This window comes from Pangasianodon hypophthalmus, chromosome 14 (genome assembly GCF_027358585.1).
Source record: "Pangasianodon hypophthalmus isolate fPanHyp1 chromosome 14, fPanHyp1.pri, whole genome shotgun sequence".
NCBI lineage: Eukaryota > Metazoa > Chordata > Actinopteri > Siluriformes > Pangasiidae > Pangasianodon > Pangasianodon hypophthalmus.
This window is the reverse complement of record NC_069723.1, coordinates 13,231,934-13,253,133: the sequence shown is the minus strand read 5'-3', so window position 1 is coordinate 13,253,133 and position 21,200 is coordinate 13,231,934. Positions and strand designations below refer to the sequence as shown.

Below are 21,200 nucleotides of genomic sequence, written 5' to 3'. Positions count from 1 at the left end.
AGTTGTCCACTACCGTCTGATATTCTGAGGTGTCACCACCCTGAATACATCCAACAACCACAGAACCACAGTGGCAGGATTCAGAGTTGTAACTAAAATCAGATGTATACAGGGTAAAGAGGAAGGGAGAAAGAACTGTCCCCTGAGGAGCACTGGTGCTGCAGATCACAGTGTCAGACACACAGTTCTGTATGCGGACGTACTGAAGGCGGCCAGTGAGGTAGACCATAATCCAAGAGACCAGAGGAGTGTACAAATGCATGTTCTTCAACTTCTCCAGTAGGGTGGGCCTGATGGTGTTAAAGGCACTAAAGAAGTCAAAAAACATAAACCTCACAGAGCTCCCCGGTTTCTCTAGGTGAGTATAGGTTTGATGGAGCAGGTGGACGATGGCATCATCCACTCCAAGTTGAGGCTGGTAGGCAAACTGTAACGGATCAAGGGAGGGTTTGACAAGGTGCCGAATGGATCTGAGGATCAGTGTCTCGAAAGCTTTCATTAGGTGAGAGGTCAGCGCTACTGGCCTGTAGTTATTGGGGACACAGGGCCGTGCTACTTTTGGTACCGGCACTAAGCAAGATGTTTTCCATAGCACCGGGACCCTCTCCAGATGTAGGCTCAGGTTAAAGATGTATTGTAGTACAAAACAAAGTTGTGGGGCACAGGCTTTCAGTATTCTTGGGCTGATTCCATCAGGGCCCGCAGCCTTTGTGGGGCTAAGCCTGCTCAATTCCCTTCTTACTTGATCCTCTGAGATGGTGATGGTTCCAGAGGAATCTGGCGTAGTGGCCACTACATGAGAGGGCTGGACTGGTGAATGTGTAGTGAAGCTGTAGGAAGGGTGCATTTGAGGCTTCACATCAAATCTATTGAAGAAAAGATTAAGCTCATTAGCATGGTCTGTATTGCCCTCCAACACCTGGCTACCGGTCTTGTAGCCAGTGATGGTCCTCATGCCTCTCCACACCTCCCTCGAAGTTATTTTGTTGCAGGCTATTTTCCAATTTCCTCCTGTACTTCTCCTTTCCCTCCCTTATCTTGACAGACAGCAGTCTTTGAGCCCTCTTAGCTTCCTCCCTATCACCAGTCCTAAAAGCCCTCTTTTTATCATTGAGAGCAGCTTTAATGTACTTGGTGACCCAGGGTTTATTGTTAGGGAAGCAATGGATAGTTTTCAGGGGCATGCAGATGTCAACACAGAAATTGATATATTCTGTGATGCAGTCAGTCAGTTGGTCAATGTCCTCACCCTGTGGCTCACAGAGCACCTCCCAGTTTGTAGACTCAAAGCACTCCTGCAGGGCAGCATTGGCTTCTTCAGACCATTTCCTCACCTTCCTGACAGTAGCAGGTTGCCTCTGAACCAGGGGTTTGTATGTTGGAAGGAGATGGATCAGGTTGTGATCTGACCTGCCTAGCAGGGGGAGGGCTGAAGAGCTGTAGGCCCCTTTAACATTTGAATAGATCAAGTTGAGGGTCCTGACACCTCTGGTGTGACGATCCACATACTGAGTGAAGGTGGGAAGTGTTTTCATGAGCGACGCTTGATTGAAGTCGCCGGAGATGAGGTACAAGGCATCGGGGTGGCGGGTCTGAAGTTTAGCAGTGACTGAGTATATGAGATCACATGCGCCCACAGCATTAGCGGATGGAGGAATATAGACGGCGATTAGTTCTTCAGTGGAGTTGGTCAGACTTTCAGTGAAATGGTAAGGGGACAGTCACTGCCATGTGAAATGCTTCACTCTGTGGTCACTGAACTATTTTTGTATGGATTTGGACATTTGGACCTTTGGACGTTTTGGATCCAACCTTGGCCCTGAACAAAGCTTATTGGTAGAGGTGGCCAGATTTTCATTTATTTTGTGGAAGCCATTATTCCATGTATCCTATCATGTTTCCTTTGGAGGAAAAACACATCTCACATCATTACAAATTCTCTACCATGAGTGTTGCCAAAAGCTTGTCTGACCATAGAACCTGGTTCTGGTCAAATTTTCAGTAGCATCTACAGAATTTCAGGCACTTATATTTGCGGTTAGATAAAAGAAAAGCTTTTTCTGCCAATCCTTCCAAATATTTTGTTGCCAGGGAGGTGGCATCTTACTGTAGATTTGGAGACATTTGTGAACCCAAAATGCTACCATCTTCTTCAAATCTCCAGCTGTGCTTTTCTAATTATTCTCCTCACTGTACATGGGGGCAAAATACGCTAGGGGCATTAGCTTTTCGTTACAACTCGTTTTAAATGATGGCATCTGTGTCACCTCATATTTAAACCCCAGTGAAACAGAAAGTCAGGGATGACTGCTTAAGAGTTTCTAAACACTGAAGTAAACTTAGTAAAATGTAAATACTATGTGATTTTGTGGTTTTAGTAAGGATTTTTTTTTCTTAGACAAAATTTGCCTCAGATTGCCTTCGATTTCTTTCATAAATTCAATGCAAAATCAGTTAAACACTGCTTGAAATTGTAGATTAATGTAGGTATAAACTTTTTTGATAAAGTCCACTTATATGTAATTATACTGATTAATACCCTCTGAGTAAAATATGGGAATATTAAACCATGTTACTCACTTTGTAACTGGGTTCCAGGGTTGAACATTCAGGCAGTGTTGCCAACTTAGTGACTTTGTTGCTAGAGTAACAAATCTAGTACCTTTTTGAGCAGATGTTACACAAGTTGAGAGAGCTGGTTCAACTTAGTGCATAAATCATACCAGTGTGTTGAGCTTGTGTGAGATGATGAGCCTAATAATAATGATCACCATTGTTTCCTAGTGACCAATCATTGATCACAATTGTCCCACCTGCACACTTTGTTTTAAACTCTATTTGTAAATATAATGTCTCTTCTTGGGTTTTTTTTTTCTTTTCTTTTCTTTTTTATAATTATGAAACAGTTAGTTCCAGTCAGCTAATCTGATTGGACAAGCAGCATTCCAAGGGTGCTGATATTTAGTAACTGGGACATTTCACTATTTGTATCACCACATTAAATTCCAATACTAGCAATAGTTCAACACTCTATCCAGCTGTCATCAAATCAAATCATTTGATTTTCCATAAGAAAAAAGATGTCATCTATAATTATTTAACTATAAGCAAGTGCTTTCTATGTAACACTATGGGTTTATGTCCAGTATATAGGAAGTGACAGCTTGAATTTGAATGAAAACTCTTAAATCTAAATCATCGAACTTGAATAAGTTGTTCATGAGACTGGGCCTCACAAGAGTTATTTAAGGATTTTTTTTATATTCATGTCTGTTGCCAATGATACCTGTATCTTAGCAATGCTTTGCTGTTTTGACACCAAACTTGGTAGGTGGGTTTAGCACAATGATCTAAAGATAAGTGCAATGTCATTCCAACACTAAGTGGCTCTCTAACTAAAGTAAGATGTAAACTGCTCATGAAACTATCTCCTTCACAAAATGAAAAGTGAAATATTACAGTGTAAATGACATATATATAAAAGATCTTATGGTTATATAGTCATGATTGGTTAGAGGTGTGTTTAACAAAATATGCTCTATTATTACAATATCTCTCTTTTGATTAGCCACCCACAGCAGGCAGCACTATGCCTGACGAGTTTAGTATGCTTCAGAGTGCAAACCATTCCAACTGTAGAATAAAGTACACATCACATAGGACCTAGGAAGGGTAGCATTCAAACAATCCTGCAATCTAGTTATAGGGCTAGTTGTAGGCTTTATTTACAACCACTAGGTGGCATCATTGTGCCATTTGGGGCTTAATAGTTGCATTAATGACTGGTTAGTTTACTTTTTTTTTTTTTTACTTGCCTGCTTCTTGCTTCTTGATTCCTTGAGCGTTTAATCCAAATTTGGGTGTTGTGCCTTCCATATACTCATAATATCATTATTCACTGCATGAATCTGTGAGTAGTCTAATGGCTATTTAGTTTGATTGCAATAGACATGAACTTCAACATGGACATACTGTATATTGTAATATTTTTGTCACTGATTTTTTAAAAATTCTGTCACACAAGTAGAAATTTGTCCTAGCTAGACAAAAATAATAGCCACTAATCAGGTATTCTGCTTCTGGAAGAGTTTGGAGTTCTGGAAGTTCAGTGTTGCAGGCAAAATCTTTAAATTTGGTTGTTGTTGGTGTTTGTGCACCAAAATGCAGATCTCCTACCTAATGTTTGCCATAAAGCAAAAAAGTGATAAGAAAAAAAGTTATATTTCTGTATACGTCAAGGACATTGTGTCATTTTAGAGGCCCTCCAGAAAAACAGCTGCATGGGCAAAGCCTGGAATGTGCTCAATTGTAATTTTAGGTTTAAAAGTTTATATTTTAGTTAGCTACATTAGTGTGTGGAATATTACATTTTACAGTAAACAGCTGCCACTGATTTAACTTGATTCGGCATGTAAAATTCCAACCCTTGCAACAGCTGAGATCGTTTCTACAGTAGAGTTAGCAAAATCAGATATGGCAAATGATAATATGACTTGAATGAATGAATATAACTTTTCACTTAAAATATGAGCGCTTGTCAAATGAAGAAGAAAAAGAAGACGTGAAGCCAATTTCACCTTTAATGGGAATGTACAAATCAACATGGGACCAATGAGCAGCAAGCTAGCCAGGCACTGACGGGCTATCAGTGAGTATGATTTGTTTGGGATCTACTTCCATCAGCGGTGCAAAAACAAACAAAACATTTGGCCATTTTGTGTCCGAAATGTCAGTTACTCACTATTCATTTCTTGTTTATAGAACTGTTATATAAAAGCAATATCACGCTTGCAATCATGCTGTTATACTGAACATCACTATGACTGTAAATAGCTATGGCCAAATCACAGCTGTGCCAATATTCATTATAACCACACTCTTGCTCGTGCAATACTGCTTAGTTAGAACTTTTTTTAAAGCAAACACTCTTTTTGAAAAGGAACGTTTCAACAGAGATAAATGAAGAATCCTTGAGGGCTCTAAATTTTCTAAAAGTCTAGTTTATCCAGTACTGCTACAGTCACAATGAAAAAACAAGTACCTGTTTATTTCAGTTTATTTTTTATTTTTATTATGTTTGTATAAACAAAACAGATGGTCTCAGAATATGCCTTATCAGAAATAATTTATATGGTAATTATTAGAAGAAATAATAAATCTTATATAAAGGTAACAGTGTCAGATTATTACTGGAGATGATTGTAGGGAGGCAGCAAAGCAATAGTGAATTCCATACTGCTCTAATGTAATTCAGTAAATGACTTAATTTAAGTCAATGAATTGAAGTTACTTGTAATTACAGTAAGGTTATGCAACTGCTTAAGCTGATTTTTATAGGTGGCCCTTTGAGATTAACAGTAACAGTAACAGTATTTGCTTGTAGGGATATTGGAAAGTTTAAACATTAAAAAACAAAAATTAAAAAGACTAATACAATGATATACGAATGGGAAGATGGCAAGCGTTCAAACATAAATCTATTTCTGTAGAAGTCTAGTATATTGCCAATATATTGCTGCATGAATATTCCTAGTTGCAAATATCACATTAATCACCACAAATTTGGTTCGGTTTTACATATTTTCCACCCTCATCATTCAGCAGGTTATAAAACAGCACTTGAATAATAGTCTGAGTCACCCTGAAGTCCATACATATGTCAGAGTGTGCAATTTCACTATTAACTCATCTCTGTGCAAGTTTGCTTTGAATATTGCAATTATTGCACACTTTCAAAAACAGATACAGTTAGGACTGACAACATTGTTCAAAAGAAACTGTATCAAAGATGGTTATTTTGTTATAGATTCTCATTATGACAAATTGTCATTATGTCATGAAATACAAGAATGCAATGTCCATGGATGAAACAGCATTATATATTTTTGTGAAAGATCTCTATTAATCTCTCTCTATTTTTATATTCCTGCAACTGTATAATAGAAAAAATGAATAATCAAGATACCAGCTGTTTATTTCCTATGCACAGCATAGCACTCATAGAAACGAGGTATACGGCCAAAGCTGCAAGAGGCAGGAGTGGTGTCAATCTCTTCCAGCGGCTGAGTGCCCCTGAAGGTGAAGCGCTGGAGGAGGGAGGTGAACATAATAAAGAGTTCCACTCGGGCCAGAGCTTCACCCAAACAGGCCCGCTTACCTATGCACAACAGATAGAATAGAGGCATTAATGTTAGAAAGAACAAACTTTTTCTCCATGGTGATGTTTGACTTGAACATTAACTGAACCTCTTGACCTGTATCTGCATGATTTTATGCATTGCACTGCTGCCATGTGACTAGCTAATTCGAATAATTGCATGAATGAAAATAAATCCTACATTAAGTGCTGTATTTATTTTTCTGTCAGTATATTTTTTGAATGAAACCAGATATAAATACCATAGAATAGCAGTGTCAGTCAGGATCATTTCTAGGGGGAGCCCCTGCTCTGCATCTTGTGTTTATCTGGGTTGTCTTGGTCTGGGTCTAATATGACTTCTTATCAAAAGGTAAACTTACACTACTACTTTACACAAGTGATTTTCAGTTATTTCTTTTTAAAGGCCAATTAAAGTCCATATTTACATTTCTAAAAAAAAAAAAAAAAAAAAAAACCATGAACAGCACTAGATACACAGGTATGCTCAGAACATTAATTGTAAATGAGGGTGCAGAGTTAAAAAAAAAAAAAAAGTAAATTCATAATGCACATCCCAGGTTTGAACTCACCCATTCCAAACACAACAAATGCATCATTTCTTTTGAATTGTCCCTTTTCATCCAGGAAGTTCTCTGGGTCAAAATTGTCAGGGTTCTTCCATAGCTCAGGGTCAGAAAGCACCGAAGTCAGCAAAGGAAGAATAATGGTTCCCTGAAGTAAAAACACAGAACTATCAGCAAAGAAAGTGGGCAAAATTTTTAAAAACACTTGAAATTATTGTGCAATAAAATATGCACATAAAGCTCTGAAAATCACAGTGTGCATAAGTCAAGGTACCTTGGGTATGAGATAGTTCTTCAACTCTGTGTCATAGAACATTTTATGTGGAACAGCGGTAGGAGCAATATCCGTGTTGCGCTGAATTTCATGAAGGACTGCATCTGTATATGGCATGTTCTGTCTGTCATCGATGGAAGGGCACCGCTCTCGCCCCACCACCTCATCAATCTCCTTCTGGACTCGTGCTATTCAAGATGGCGGGCATAACACAGCATGACACGTGTATCAGATACCTTTATAGACATCACTGTAATATCATACTGTATGACAATGCATCCTACAGCCAATACTGACTGCTCCTCCAGTAATGCTTTACACTACTAGTAATCCATCCATCCATTCTCTGTACCGCTTATCCTACACAGGGTCGTAGGAGAGTCTGGAGCCTATCCCAGGGGACTCGGGGCACAAGGTGAGGGACACCCTGGACGGGCGCCAACACATCACAGGGCACAATTGCACACACGCTCAGACACCCATTCACACACTACGGACAATTTGGAAATGCCAGTCAGCCTACAACACGTCTTTGGACTGGAGGAGGAAACCCCCAAAGCATTGCGAGAACGTGAAAACTCCAGATAATATATCTTCAATGTATACAACAAACATACAATGTGATACAATTCTTACCTTGGACATCTGGGTACTTCATCATTAGCAGCAGGCTCTGTCTGATTGTAGAAGTGGTAGTCTCAATGCCAGCACTAAGCATGCCCCATGTTGTGCCCACTAAGTTATTTAAATGAAATTCTGTATTAGGGTTATGTTTCCCCTGCAAAAGAGACCTATTTTTAGTTATCTTTATCTGCTTACTGAGACAGAAACATGCTGCCTTCTGGAATATGTCTGTGTACCGTGCAAAAACAGAGGTAAAATGATCAATCTGAGAGTCTTTCTATTCTTATTTCAGTAGCTTATAATGTTCCTCTTTTGGCTGCTCCCATTAGGGGTCACCACTCATTGATTCCTGTATTTGATTTGGCATAGTTTTTATGCCAGATGCCCTTCCTTATGCAACGCTCTACAATTTTATTTTTATCTTGGCTTGGGACCAGCACTGAGAGCACACTGCTCCACACAACCCCAGTGGCTGGGGTTGGTTCCCTGGTCAGGAATTGAACCCAGGCCACAGCTGTGAGAGTGCTGTGGCCTAACCACTAGTCCTTCAGTAGCTTTTAATGATATACCAAAATGTAGTGTTTTTTGCCAACCACAGGATAGCCCGTGCTGAACAGAGTTATTATGGCTATTTGACAACATATACTACGACAACATAAATACTATGCAAAGAATGATTTTACCTGTTCCATTTGTAAAAGGAAAGCCTCAATGAAATCTTTAGGGGGTGAAGAAGGGTCCAATGTCTTCATCCGTGCCTCTGCTTCAAGCTTAAATACATTTTTGGCCTCTTCCACTTTTGAAAACATGTCATGGAGTTGTCCAGGGAAAAGGCCCACAATTTTGGGAAAAATATTATAGGCCTGTAAGGGAAAAAACAGTATTAAAAAGAAAGAGGTGGATAGATATGTTATATAAACTGTGCAATAAATTCAGTCCTCCTGGGGCATGGAGTCACATGGAGTCACAGATCACTATCAGCAGACATTCCGGCTGAACTGGCAGATGAACACTCCAGAACTCCCTGGCTACTAATCATCATCTGTAATGATCACAAAGTCTTGTAACTTTCATGCCTTTTTCCTTATGTCAATCACTCTTAGAAATGCTGTACATTTGTTATGCTTAGATAAGCCTTGCTTTGTCTAACCTTGCCTCACTTTTCTAGTAATTTATGCATAATTTTTAGCATTAGCAGCATGTTTATGTCAGTCTTGTTACTTCTGGGTTTGTCCAGTTTATATTATATTCCTCGTTATGTCTCCAATTCTTGGCTTCATTAGATTCTCTAGTTTTTACCTTACACCGATCAGCCATAACATTAAAACCACTGACAGCTGAAGTGAATAACATTTATTATCTCATTACAGTGGCACCTGATTAGGGGTGGGATATATTAGGCAGCAAGATGTGTTAGAAGCAGGAAAAATGGGCAAGCGTAAAGATCTGTGCAACTTTGACAAGGGTCAGAGCATCTCCAAAACGGCAGGTCTTGTGGGGTGTTCCCGGTATGCAGTGGTTAGTACCTACCAAAAGTGGTCCAAAGAAAGACAACCAGTGAACTGGCAACAGGGTCATGGGCGCCCAATGCTCACTGACGCGCTTGGGGAGTGAAGGCTAGAACGTCTGGTCCGATCCCACAGAGGAGCTACTGTAGCACAAACTGCTGAAAAAGTTAATGCTGGCTATGATAGAAAAGCGACAGAACACACAGTACATCACAGCTTGCTGTGTATAGGGCTGCCCATGCTAACCCCTGTCTACCGCTGAAAGCACCTACAATGGGCACCATCATCAGAACTGGACCATGAAGCAATGGAAGAAGGTGGCCTGGGAGATGGCACCAGGATGCACTATGGGAAGAAGGTAAGCTGGCGGAGGCAGTGTGATGCTCTGGGCAATGTTCTGCTGGGAAAACTTGGGTCCAGGCATTCATGTGGATGTTCATGTACCACCTACCTAAACACTGTTGCAGACCTGGTGCCAGATACCACAGCACACCTTCAGAGGTCTTGTGGAGTCCATGCCTCAATGGCTCACAGCTGTTTTGGTGGCACAAGGGGGACCTTAGCAATATTAGGCAGGTGGTTTTAATGTTATGGCTGATCGGTATATAGTTTATAATATAATTCTGATTACATTAAAGTTTACTTTAATATAAAATTTGCTGTTATTCTTGGAAACTTGGAATTGCTGGTTTTTCTTAGTTTGGTTTTGTGTTTAACCTGTGTTGTAGTCTATTCTCTAACTATTCTTACTATTGTGCACCAGTGTCCACACAGGTCTTGGTATGATCCTTGTCCCACAAGCTGTTTTTTTTTTTTTTTTTTAATTTCCTAGAATAAATGTACTTCAGTTAAAGTTTAGATTTGCTGTCATAGACTGGAATCCCAACAGGGTAGACAGGGTAAAGTCCCACCTAACATCCAATGCTCCCCAGAAACAGGCTCAAGATCTGCCACAACCCTGAATAAGATAAAGCAGCTAATGTATAAAATGAATGAATGAAAAAAAAGGTTAGATTTTCTTACCCATCTTTACAGGTTCCCTATAATTCTGGAGCTGACTGTATGTCATTTTACACCATTAAAAATCTTTGTTGAATCATAAATTGCTCAATGTTTCCTTAATATGGCCAACAAACTGGTAAAATGGTCTTGGGCATGATGGATCCAAAGGTATATATTAGAATGAAAATCTAAAATGCCCTCAGGCACCTGAGACAGCTGCAGGTGATATTTTTATTAAAGATGGCAATCAGCAAACAGTTCCAAAACTCACTTAGCAAAAGCGTAGTCAAGAACAGGCAGAAGTTCAGGTGATTTATACACAGGATATCCAAGGCAAAGCCAGATTCACAAAAACCAGAAAGAGAAGCCAGACCAAAAACCAGAATCATCAACACTGAAGCAAAGGTGTAGTACATCATATGAATAAGACAGAGCTGTGCCGATACTTTGCATTTCTGAAATAGTCAAGCCAGCCCCTCTGGCAACAACAGTCATGTCATGGTTAAAGTCACAGAGTACACATTTTTTCTTCATACTAATGTTTGTTGTGAACATTAACTGAAGCTCTTGACCTGTATCTGCATGATTTTATGCATTACGCTGCTGCCACATGATTGGCTGAATGGTTAAGTGAGTGCATAAATGAGCAGGTGTATAAGTGTTCCTATTAAAGCAGACTGTGAGTGAATATCTCATGATCTACATTTACATCATATATATTTATTTCAGCACCTTATCTGCTCATGTTGTGTAACATGTATTTAAAGAATGAATAGTAACAATACAGTACCTGTCCAAGTGGACTACTTAGAACTTTGAAGTAGTTATCTACAGCGTCGATGAGAAGTTTTAATCGTGAGTCATCAGATTCAAATCTCTGGCCAAATATGATTGAGCAGATCACATTGCACACTGCTTTAAATATCAAGTATTTTGGATTGAAAGCAGAATCTGTAAGAGAAAAAAAGTTGGCCTCAGTTAATGGTTTGCAGCAATTAGACTCTTATCCATGTTTATGTACTTGGTGAATTGGTATGAGAATTAACCATTTGAACCATTTGTATATTCTAGATAATTATGGCTGTATTTAGAGTTGAGTTAAAGCTTGCTTTATGGAGTTATCGAAAAATAAGGAAATTGTGCATATTACAAATAGTCCCAAGAATTAACTATAGACTTAACTGCAGCTTAAACAGGTATACTGTATGCTACTTGTGCATGAGCAGCAGAGTTCGACCAAGACACAGGTGCGTCTCAAATATGCATGCTTATTTGCTCAAGTAGCAGCCACTGTCCAAACACACTGTCAGACAAGTTCACTGATTTTCATATGGCACCATATACATTAGAATAAAATACCACTTACTTAAAGTAAGCTGTAACAGTAGCAGATGACTGCATGTGGTATGCAGTAACAAAGTTTACTCTTTAGTGTACCTTATGGTCCCAGGTTCAATGCTGAGCTTGAGTTACTGTCTGCGTGGGGTTTCTGTGCATGTTCTCCCTGTGTCCTCATGAGTTTCACCTCCCAGAAACATGCCAGTAGCTTGACTAGCTAAGATAATTTGTCCCTAGGTGTGAATGAGTGTGTTAATGGGTGTGCATTAATGCCCATCCAGGGCATGACCCATTCCTGCCTCAAGCCCAGTGCTCCTGGGATATGCTCATCACGATCCTGACCAGCTTAAAGCAGTTATGAGTTTATTTCCCAGTTTTACTGGTGCAGCCCTAAACATTAATGTTCAAGAAGAGTACGATGTGTAGATTTATTCATTAATTCGTTCATCCTCAGTAACCAGTCCTGGTCAGAGTTTTGGAGGACCTGAAGCCTATCCCACGAAAATTGGGCACAAGGCAGAAATACACCATGCTCACAGACACTCACATACTCATTCACACCTAGGGACACTTCAGATATTCAATCCAACCACAATCACGTTTCTGGGAAGTGAGACAAAACCCACACAGAAGATAACCGGAGCTACCTATTGCACCACTGTGCAGCTGTAAAATTACTCTTTTTAGATAATATTTTTAGATAATTATAAATAAAACAGTTATTGCCTTGCCATTAGACAGGCATTTGCAGAGGTTACTTTGCTAAGGTTACTTTGTTTTTCCCAGTATATTCTCTTAAACTGATTGTGACACAGATTTATAGTCCTATTGGTCAAGCCTATTTGTTCATTCCAAAATTGAATGTAATAATAATACAGCAACATATTAGTTAAATTTTTACAAATAAATGTAGAGGTTAAACCTTTGCACACAAGACAGTGCACAAACAATTTGCAGCATGACTGATTAATTTAAAAATACATCACTACAGAAGTCTTAGGCACATAATTTTTAGTACAAATTTCTTCATTTTATATTTCCAAACATTATTCCAACATTTTGTATGTCAGTAATAAAGCAACATATTGCAAATAGTACAAATTCAGTTTTGCAGTAAATGTGACTGCAGGGCTCAGAGATTTCTGCTAAAAAAAAAAGTCAGATGAGGTTCTGCATAAATCTGACAGCAATAAGGCAATACCTCCAAATGTACTAAAACTTTGCACAAGACAGCTGGCTTCCTCCTTCACCTTGTCCTCGATGGTCTGCCGACCCATCCCAAAGCTCTTCAGGGTTGACAGAGTGAACCGCCGAAGCTGCTTCCATCTTTCCCCACTGCTCACCACAACTCCTGCAGTGCAAGGAAAATATGTACACAACTACTCTGACCACAGCGTATGACTGTAAAAATTTAAACAAATAATGTTCTTTGAGCATTATGTGCACTCATATTGTTTCTCTTTAGTAACTTAATCTGGTTTTCTGTTTAACTAGTAGATTCATTGATGTAAATGAACTTACCATATCCCTTAGTGACCTTCATTATGAGGGGGTAGTTTGCCCTGCCACTAAACTCATTACCCATGCCAATCATGGTGTCTTTCAGGGCTTGGTATCCAGAGATCACCACAACAGGTGTGTTGGCAAACCACAGGGTGAAAACAGAGCCATGCTTTTTACTGAGCTGATTGAGAGAAATTTAAGAAATTTAAGATTACAGATGTTAAAGTATTCCACCATCTGGGAACTGTTAATGATTAATCTTTTGTTTAATCAGTCCCCAGACTTCTGAGAGCCTCCCAATTATCAAACTCTATACTTGTGGCCATCACAACGAAGACATTCCTCTAACTAATTCTGAGACAGCTTTAGTTATCACGTTAGACAGGCATGGCTCACCGACTAGACAATAGGAGGAGTACGCACCTTTATTACCTGTTATATACTAATTTATGGTCATGGTAGCCTCATCAGCCTGCACCTGTTATAATCTTAATAGTATCAGGTTTTAATATTCAAAGTTAATTTGAAGATCTTTCAGAGCTGTACAGCACAGGTTTTTTTTAAAGTTTAATGTCCATCACAAATATTTAAATATTAAAATCATTAAAATATGAGGATTCCTCCCAAAGGTTTCTTGAAATTTTAGTTGTTACAGTCATCGTGTCCATTGTAGTGATTTGGCACATGATTTGGCACAAACCTTTTTTTAGACTCATTTCTACACTGGAGAATAGTAAATATCAAGTGGGTAAAAAAACTTTTGCTCAGTGGAAAAAAAAAATCAGATCTGCAGGGGCTAAGATAACAGCAGACTGAAAAGTATAGTTCCTTTTCACGGTGTTGGTTATACCCCGTGTCCAATCAGAAACGAGCATGTGATGTTCGATAAGGGCCTACCCTTTCCATTTTGAGTTAATGTTTTGTTTTCTGGTTTTGCTGTTGTGCATTTGGTTTTGCTGTTGCATTTTTTAATTTTGCATATTTGGTTTGTTAAAGTGTTAGCACTTTAAATGGGATGTTGAAAAAGCACATATGGATGTGATGGTCAGATGTCCACAAACTTTTCAAGTGTATCTGTCTGCATTTTGCAGGATTATAAAGCATGCTTCTTACAAGATACACCCACTTTTACAAGTTATACCCACAACCATATATAAACATCCATCAGGATTACAAACCATGCCCCTTACAAGGTATGTCCACTATTAATTTTTTATTTTATTTATCCTTTATTTAACCAGGAAAGTACCATTGATTCCATGCCCAAGGAGCATAAAAAGGGAAAGCAGTTTTACCGAGTTCTAAATGCACTCTGGGAACATTTAAATGAAATGGGGCAGTAGATCTAGTACTATAATTGCTAATATGATAGGATAAAAGATTGGAAATATCAATATGTAATTTGCCTAACAATGTCCTGGCAATAAATAGTAATGTGTGTTTTTCTCCTTTGGTATAAAGAGGACCATCCTAGAGATTCATATATAATACAGTTGTGAGTACGTGAACCCGCACTTGTTACAAAGCATAATGCAGCATGATATACAGAATCCAATTTTAGTAAAGTAAAGGTGAAGTTGCATGCATGTATTTCACCATATTCTAATACGGATAAAAATGCACAATTTTCTTTCTGGCATCAAATGGAAAACATTTCTTAAACCAAAAATAAAAGCCCAGTTTTGGCCTGAGCTTTTTCAATAAATTATCAATATGCATATTAAAAGCCAGCTTTTCATTAAGCCATATGCTTAGGTATTTGTAAGAAGTGACTCTTGACAAATTAGATCAGCTGCCTTAGAGCAAGAACGAGTGAATTTAGGATCAATTTTAATTGTGTTAAGCTCTTAAGCTCTAAGGCTTAATTCAAAGAGGGTACCACTGTATAAATGATTTATCCCAAATCATTTATGAAGATGGGTGCTAAAATAGACCCTTGCAGGTCACCTTTATTTATTGTAAGTAAGGCTGAGGTATAATTTTCCAGCAAGACAGACTAAGTTCTTTCGCATAAATAATTCTTAAACCAATTCAGAGCCAGTTCACTAAGGCCTACAGCTACAGCTAAGTCTCTGTAGCAAGAGTTCATAATCTACAGAATCAGATGCTTTAGACAGATCAACAAGCAGAGCTGCACAATGCTGCTTACTGTCTAAAGATTTTATAATATCATTATAGTATCTAGCATAGCTGCTGTTGTAGTACTGTGACCTGATCTAAAACCTGACTGAAATTCACTAAGAATATTATTAGCAGATAAAATACTGTTTTAAGATAGTTTACCAAAGATTCAAATCGCCATAACAGACAGTCTGGTAATATGACGATCATTGTATAAGTCAGTAGGTTCTGCACCCTTTAATAGGGGAGAACCATAGCTGATTTCCAGATACTGGGTATAACATTAGAATATAAACTCAAATTAAAAACAGAAACATTAGGCTCTGCAATAATATCTGCAATTTAAAAAAAATAATAATAAAATTAGGGAAATTCATTTTGGCCACAGTGTATATAGTGTAGCTCGTGGCATTCAACTAATTCCCTATTTATTTTATTAATGAACTGAATTATTAAGTTAGTAGAATAGTAAGCATATAAAAGCACCGTTTTTTTTTATTGGAAGTCGTGTTCTGACATAAGAGCAACGAAAAAATGTAAAGTTATTTAAGTGATGAGTTACTAACCTCAAGGTAATACTTGTACGGCTCCTTTACATGAACCTGAAAGAAATTCCCAACCAGGGGTGCAGGAGCAGGACCTGGAGGCAGCCTTCCATACCTGCGCTGCTCTTCTTTACCGCGGATCTTCCACAGAAAAAAGAAAACAGCAGTGGCAATAAAGACAGGCCACAAGCTTGACTGTAAAGCAAACAACATATTCATGAAACAGGGTGACAAACGCAGCGGAGCAGAGCTGTGTTTCCTGCAGGACAAAGCCGAGCAGTCGGTAAGGCAGTGAGTGTGGAGATGTGACACTGGAGCTGGTTTTATTTCCCACTGGGGCGGGGCGCTGAGCTCTGTACACAACAGCCATGGTGCTAAACAGACAATACACATCCCTCCTGGGTTTTTTTAGATAGTTTCCTGTTTAGGTCATTTCCTGCTCCAAAGCAAAGGAGACATCGCAGCTGTTGCTTCAGCAATCAGCACGCAAGAAAAATAACCGTGCACAGGGGAACTGCCCTTACTGAAGTGTCCTATCTTATTTAACTTCTTATGCAATAATAAAACTATTGCTATATTAAGGATATCTCGATTACAGAATAGCACAAGGGAGGACTAAAAGCCCTGCACCTCGAGCCCTTGTTTAGTCCTTTTTTTTCCTTTGGAGTTGAAAGCTTTGATTTTATGTTGAAATATGATTTTGAAATGGCAAAAATTCCACAAGCACATTTTTATATAGCAAAACCCTTCTCCACATAACCACTGGTCTAGTCCGTACAGGCGCCGCCCGCGCGCGCAGCTTTCACACACGCTTTCAGGTCTTTACAGTTCACGTGACGCAGTCTGACAGGTTGGCACTCGCGCTCTGTCTCGCGCGCCACACTCACCGAAAATGAACTGTTCAGCGGCTCCTTGTGGTCGCCTGCACCTCCCCTTTCTGCCGCCTCGCGCAGCTCTGCTGCTGCCTCTGCTCGTGAAAAGTCACCTGACAGAAGCCTCAGACAGGGCAGGGATAATATTTTAATAACGCAATACTACAAGTGATTATGCTGTGTTTGTCATCTCATACGACTTTTTGCAGTAACTTTATTAATGTGTACTTTTGCAGTACTTTAGTTATGCTAACACCATAATAGTCAGCAACAGGGATAAGACCAAATGGCATAACAGGTTGGACTGTGCATTATTTTTAATATCCATTTTTAAATATCTTTTTAGTCTCTTTTAAATTATCTTTAATATCTTTAATATCTTTAATAAATATCGTTAATATATTTAACATTTTTTTTATTTTTAATCCAATTTTAATATATTTTTAATATAATATTTAATATGCATTTTTAATATCCAAAATTGCAGAATAAGTACCTGCAATATTATTTATTATATATAATTTTATTGAATTATTATTTATTGTATATAGTTTTTTTGAATTATTATTTATTATTAGCAGGGGCATTACTCGGACTAATATTCTGGATTGGTCCTTTCAGTTGCATAACACATTCAATAATAGGTTTAAACTAACAGGAAATATAAAATTGCAATGCTATTCCTTTTCCTCTTATTCCTCTTGTTCTTATTCACAAAATATAATATTAATATTAGTTCCAAAAGTTATAAATAGCAAGGTTTCTTATCATGTAAATATACAGGTAGAGGCCATAACAGGGATGATGTAGTATTTAAAAAAGCCCTCTGTTGTTAGGTGTGTATTACATTTAGAAACACACTAAGACATTAATATAATGTCCTTTAAATGCCTTCTTAAAGAGGTTCAGCTTTAACATGGATCTCTATACATTCTGTTTTGAGGATACAATTTTATTTTATTTTATTTTTTTTTTGTATTCTGTATTTTGATGGTTTTATTTACATGGCAGATATTGTAATCAAGAACAATTTTGTTATAATTATGGATAATGTCATTTGTGTCCATCCTCTTGTCTTTTAAGGAATGAATTTACTTAATACTTCAAATTAAATCCTACTCATGGTATTGTGGCATTGATTCACCACACTGTCAGTCTGAGCTCCTTGTTCACATTATCTGCTCCATATAAGTACTGGCTGTATACACCACCTTTGGTGGTGACAGATAAACACTGCTTGACATGTTGACAGGTTTGACAAGTTTCAGCAAAATTTCCATCCCAACTACATCTCAAACCCACACAAAAGACCTGAAACTAGCCCAAAATATTCAGGCATGGGAAAAGGTAGACATATTTTTCGTCTTTTTTTCACAGTCCTTGCAGGAAAACAAGGTTACCATGGTGCATATACATTTCTGATGTACAGACATTATCCTCTCCATAATCCCCTTTCCCTCTCCCACTCTTTGCAATATAACTTCTAATAGATATGGTTCTGTACATTATAGACACACTGTCTGCACTTTATTAGATTTAATTCTGACTATATGCTATAATAAAAGATCTTGGTGACCACAGAGTTTGTTTAAACTCTGCAACCTTGTCACTAACTGTTCTGTCCACTGCTCCTCTCCCCACAATGCCCCCATCCCCCACCAAGCATGGGGCAGTGTGATTCCTACCCCAATGGACCTCTATTAGCACTTGTTGCAATTCCTATTTTTGACCAATAGGTGCAAAAATAATTATACTGACACTAAGCAGAGAAGTGGCCCCACCTGCCCCTAAGGAGTAGCTGCCTCTGCATTCAGATCCACACTCGGGCCTACCTGTAATGCGTATAACATTGTAACTCCTAAAGGACGCTGTTTTAAATACCATCCCTTCCATTACCCAAGGACACTTTTAGTTTATCTGTTACAGTTCTACTCCCTTATGTTCAAGACCACCATGCAGATGGCCTTTGGAACAAATAGCAAAGTACCAATAGCAAAGTCATCACTTTGTGACCATGACCCCATGTCCGCTAGGACCGCTTGTCCTATTTCCCATTCTCATCTTGTTGACGAGCTGAGGAAGTGGATTCAAGATGTTAAGAATAACATGCTAATAATTTGTTTCTTGCTAATTTTTATTGTTAAATCTAGAAAGAAAAATGTAAGTTCTTTTGTTGAGTTGGTACAGCAGGATCAGAATTGGGAAGAAAAGGTTCCAGATCTTTTGAAAAGGAAGACTGAACCTTTACAATGTTGGAATGAAGAAGAGTTGGCAGTGGGTATGAGACTGTGACAGAGGGCTCTGTCACTTGTTCACGATAAGCACGCCCATGTACACACAAGCCATTTTCAGCACACAAAGACATCTTACCTATGTATATTGCAGCTACGTGGTAGGCTAGTTAGCCACAAGTTAGTCACTGTCAGCTACTTAGTATGCTAGTGTCTGTGTTCATGTGTGTGTATGAGAAGCATCTGCAGCTTTATGTGTGTGCATTCACTTTACCCATAATCAGTGCTGGGTTTGTGCTAGTTATTGGGTTGACACTGTAACTATTATACATACAAGGTTTCTCCATTTGTGGTTACTCTTAAATGTCTAAGTCAGGGATATCATAGTGTAAATAAATAAACACGAATACTACCACTGATAAAAGACTGTGCAGTTTTGGACACTGGTGGGCAATGTGATTCTACTGTTAAATGTATTGTAGTTGAATGTAAATAAAATGACTTTTGTGTTTTGTGAATTGGCATTTATTTGGTAATGGAATGGAACTGTCCTGTTAAGGAGGAGCTGACAGAATAAAATGGGGTCTTATGAGATTTTTTTATTTTTTTTTTGTGAAGTCTATGATGCAGATTGCAGGTGCCCAACTACAGTCTTATTTTTAATTGATATCTGCCTGTTTTCTGTTGTCCCTGTCAACTGGAAAAATACTCTTTGCTCTTATTTTTGCAGTTTCCAGGATTCAGTAAATACCTTTGCATTAACATGCTACTTCTGGCTGCACATCTTTGATTTTCAAGGACTGTTTCAAAGACTGGTTAGGCCACAGACCCACACCCAGTGTAGGGTGTAACAGAGACAAATGCAGGAGCTGTTAGCGGCAGTGCCACCCATGTAAACTAATTAATTCCAAATTGTGTAGTCTGTGAGTGAAAAAGTAAATAGCCATATTTTTATTCCAAAATATAGTTAACCTGTGCTGTAATAATGTACTCATCTGTTTTCCAAACTGTGTCTAGGAAAAAGACAATGTCATCAACCTGATTAAATACAACAAACTCAAGTAAATGTACAGTATAATGCAGATTCCATTAAGATTTTCAATACAGTTGTATACCCTTGTATAATTTTGTTGGCTTAATCTCATATATATATATATATATATATATATATATATATATATATATATATATATATATATATATATATATATATAAATGTGTGTGTGTGTGTGTGTGTATATAGGCTTATTCATAGATTAAATAAATATATCCTTTTCTTAAACAAAAACATAATTGTTACAAAATTATGATACATTATGGAATTGTTCCCACAGCACAGTGGAGGAACTTGAGAAGTTATTGTTGCAATGCTCTGCTTCAACCTGCTTTATTTTGGTGGTACTGTAATCAATATTATTTAGAAACAATTTTGTCATAAATCACAAATATCCTAGTTAACAAATGGCCATTAGTTAATAAACTAAAATAGTGTCACATTGTCCTGAATCTCAAACCCATAATTCATACATTTTAAATAACTTCCATTTCTATCCCTCTTACAGAATTATTCATTGAGGCTCACTCTGGACTCACTTGGAAATAATTATAGGCTGATTTGAATTTACAGAATGAGATTCTACTGTACACTCAACGACTGAGAAGACAGTAAAGATTTCAGAGTAAATTATGCACTGTGGTTCTTAATGGGTGTTGTTCATATTTGTAGTATCTGTCATGAATAAACTCCTTAAGACAAAACTAGTCACAATACTTTGACAGGATTTTTCTGAAGAACAGTGGGCAGTTTAACTGCTCAGGACAAATAAGGGAACAACTATCATAAATAACTATCACAAAACATACAAATAGTCGCTGATCATCAGGTAACAACACAGTATTAAGAATCAAGCGTATGTAAACATTTGAACAGGCTCATTTGTTGTTTGTCATCTGTTATGTGAAATAACTTATTCAGGGCAGTACTAAATGAAAAAAAAAAAACTTACAATTTTTTTTTTTTTAAATTTAAAAAAAAAGATTAACATTTTGCAGATACTGCAAGGCTTATGTAAACTCATGACCCCAACTGTATATATTTTCATTTGTCACATTAGCATAGTTTTTTTTTTTTTTTTTTTTTAATGTGTGTCAGATTAGAAAGCAACGTTTCATTTTCAGCTGAGGATACATTATTTTGGCCTACTTTAATTTTCCAACTGTACTGAGAATAAATATAATGGAGTGAATATTACTGCTGTGTCTATTAAAGTGAGTTGAGTACAATCATAAGTGACTAAATAAACGGAATTTGACTTTACCCCATTACCCCACAGAAATCCTTCCTGCATGTGATATGTCTATCTACTGTGTATAACATTAAATGCAAATGGCATCCGGGTGTGTGAGTGAGGTTTCTAGAAGCAGCATCATGCTTGGTTGTTTGCGGGGCTGTGATTGGC

The 21,200-nt window shown here is 37.9% G+C and overlaps 1 protein-coding gene across 1 annotated transcript; it reads right to left on the bottom strand.

The window, feature by feature from the left end:
- Positions 1 to 5,044: 5,044 nt before the first annotated feature.
- On the bottom strand, positions 5,045 to 16,046 carry LOC113532691 (cytochrome P450 2M1). Its single transcript, XM_026924210.3, has 9 exons — positions 15,660 to 16,046; positions 12,991 to 13,153; positions 12,671 to 12,820; positions 10,922 to 11,082; positions 8,305 to 8,484; positions 7,634 to 7,775; positions 6,998 to 7,185; positions 6,730 to 6,871; positions 5,045 to 6,157 (listed from the first exon to the last, which is right to left on the bottom strand). Exons 1-9 carry the CDS (start codon positions 16,029 to 16,031, stop codon positions 5,973 to 5,975), a joined length of 1,683 nt encoding a protein of 560 aa, XP_026780011.3. The 5' UTR covers positions 16,032 to 16,046; the 3' UTR covers positions 5,045 to 5,972.
- Between the last annotated feature and the right edge of the window lie 5,154 nt (positions 16,047 to 21,200).

Excerpts from the sequence above, each read along its gene's own strand:
- LOC113532691 (XM_026924210.3), bottom strand. The coding sequence starts at position 16,031 with ATGTGTATTGTCTGTTTAGCACCATGGCTGTTGTGTACAGAGCTCAGC. Across the intron at positions 13,154-15,659 it reads CGTACAAGTATTACCTTGAG|CTCAGTAAAAAGCATGGCTC; the intron begins GTTAGTAACTCA and ends TCTCTCAATCAG. Across the intron at positions 8,485-10,921 it reads TAAGTAGTCCACTTGGACAG|GCCTATAATATTTTTCCCAA; the intron begins GTACTGTATTGT and ends TTTCCCTTACAG.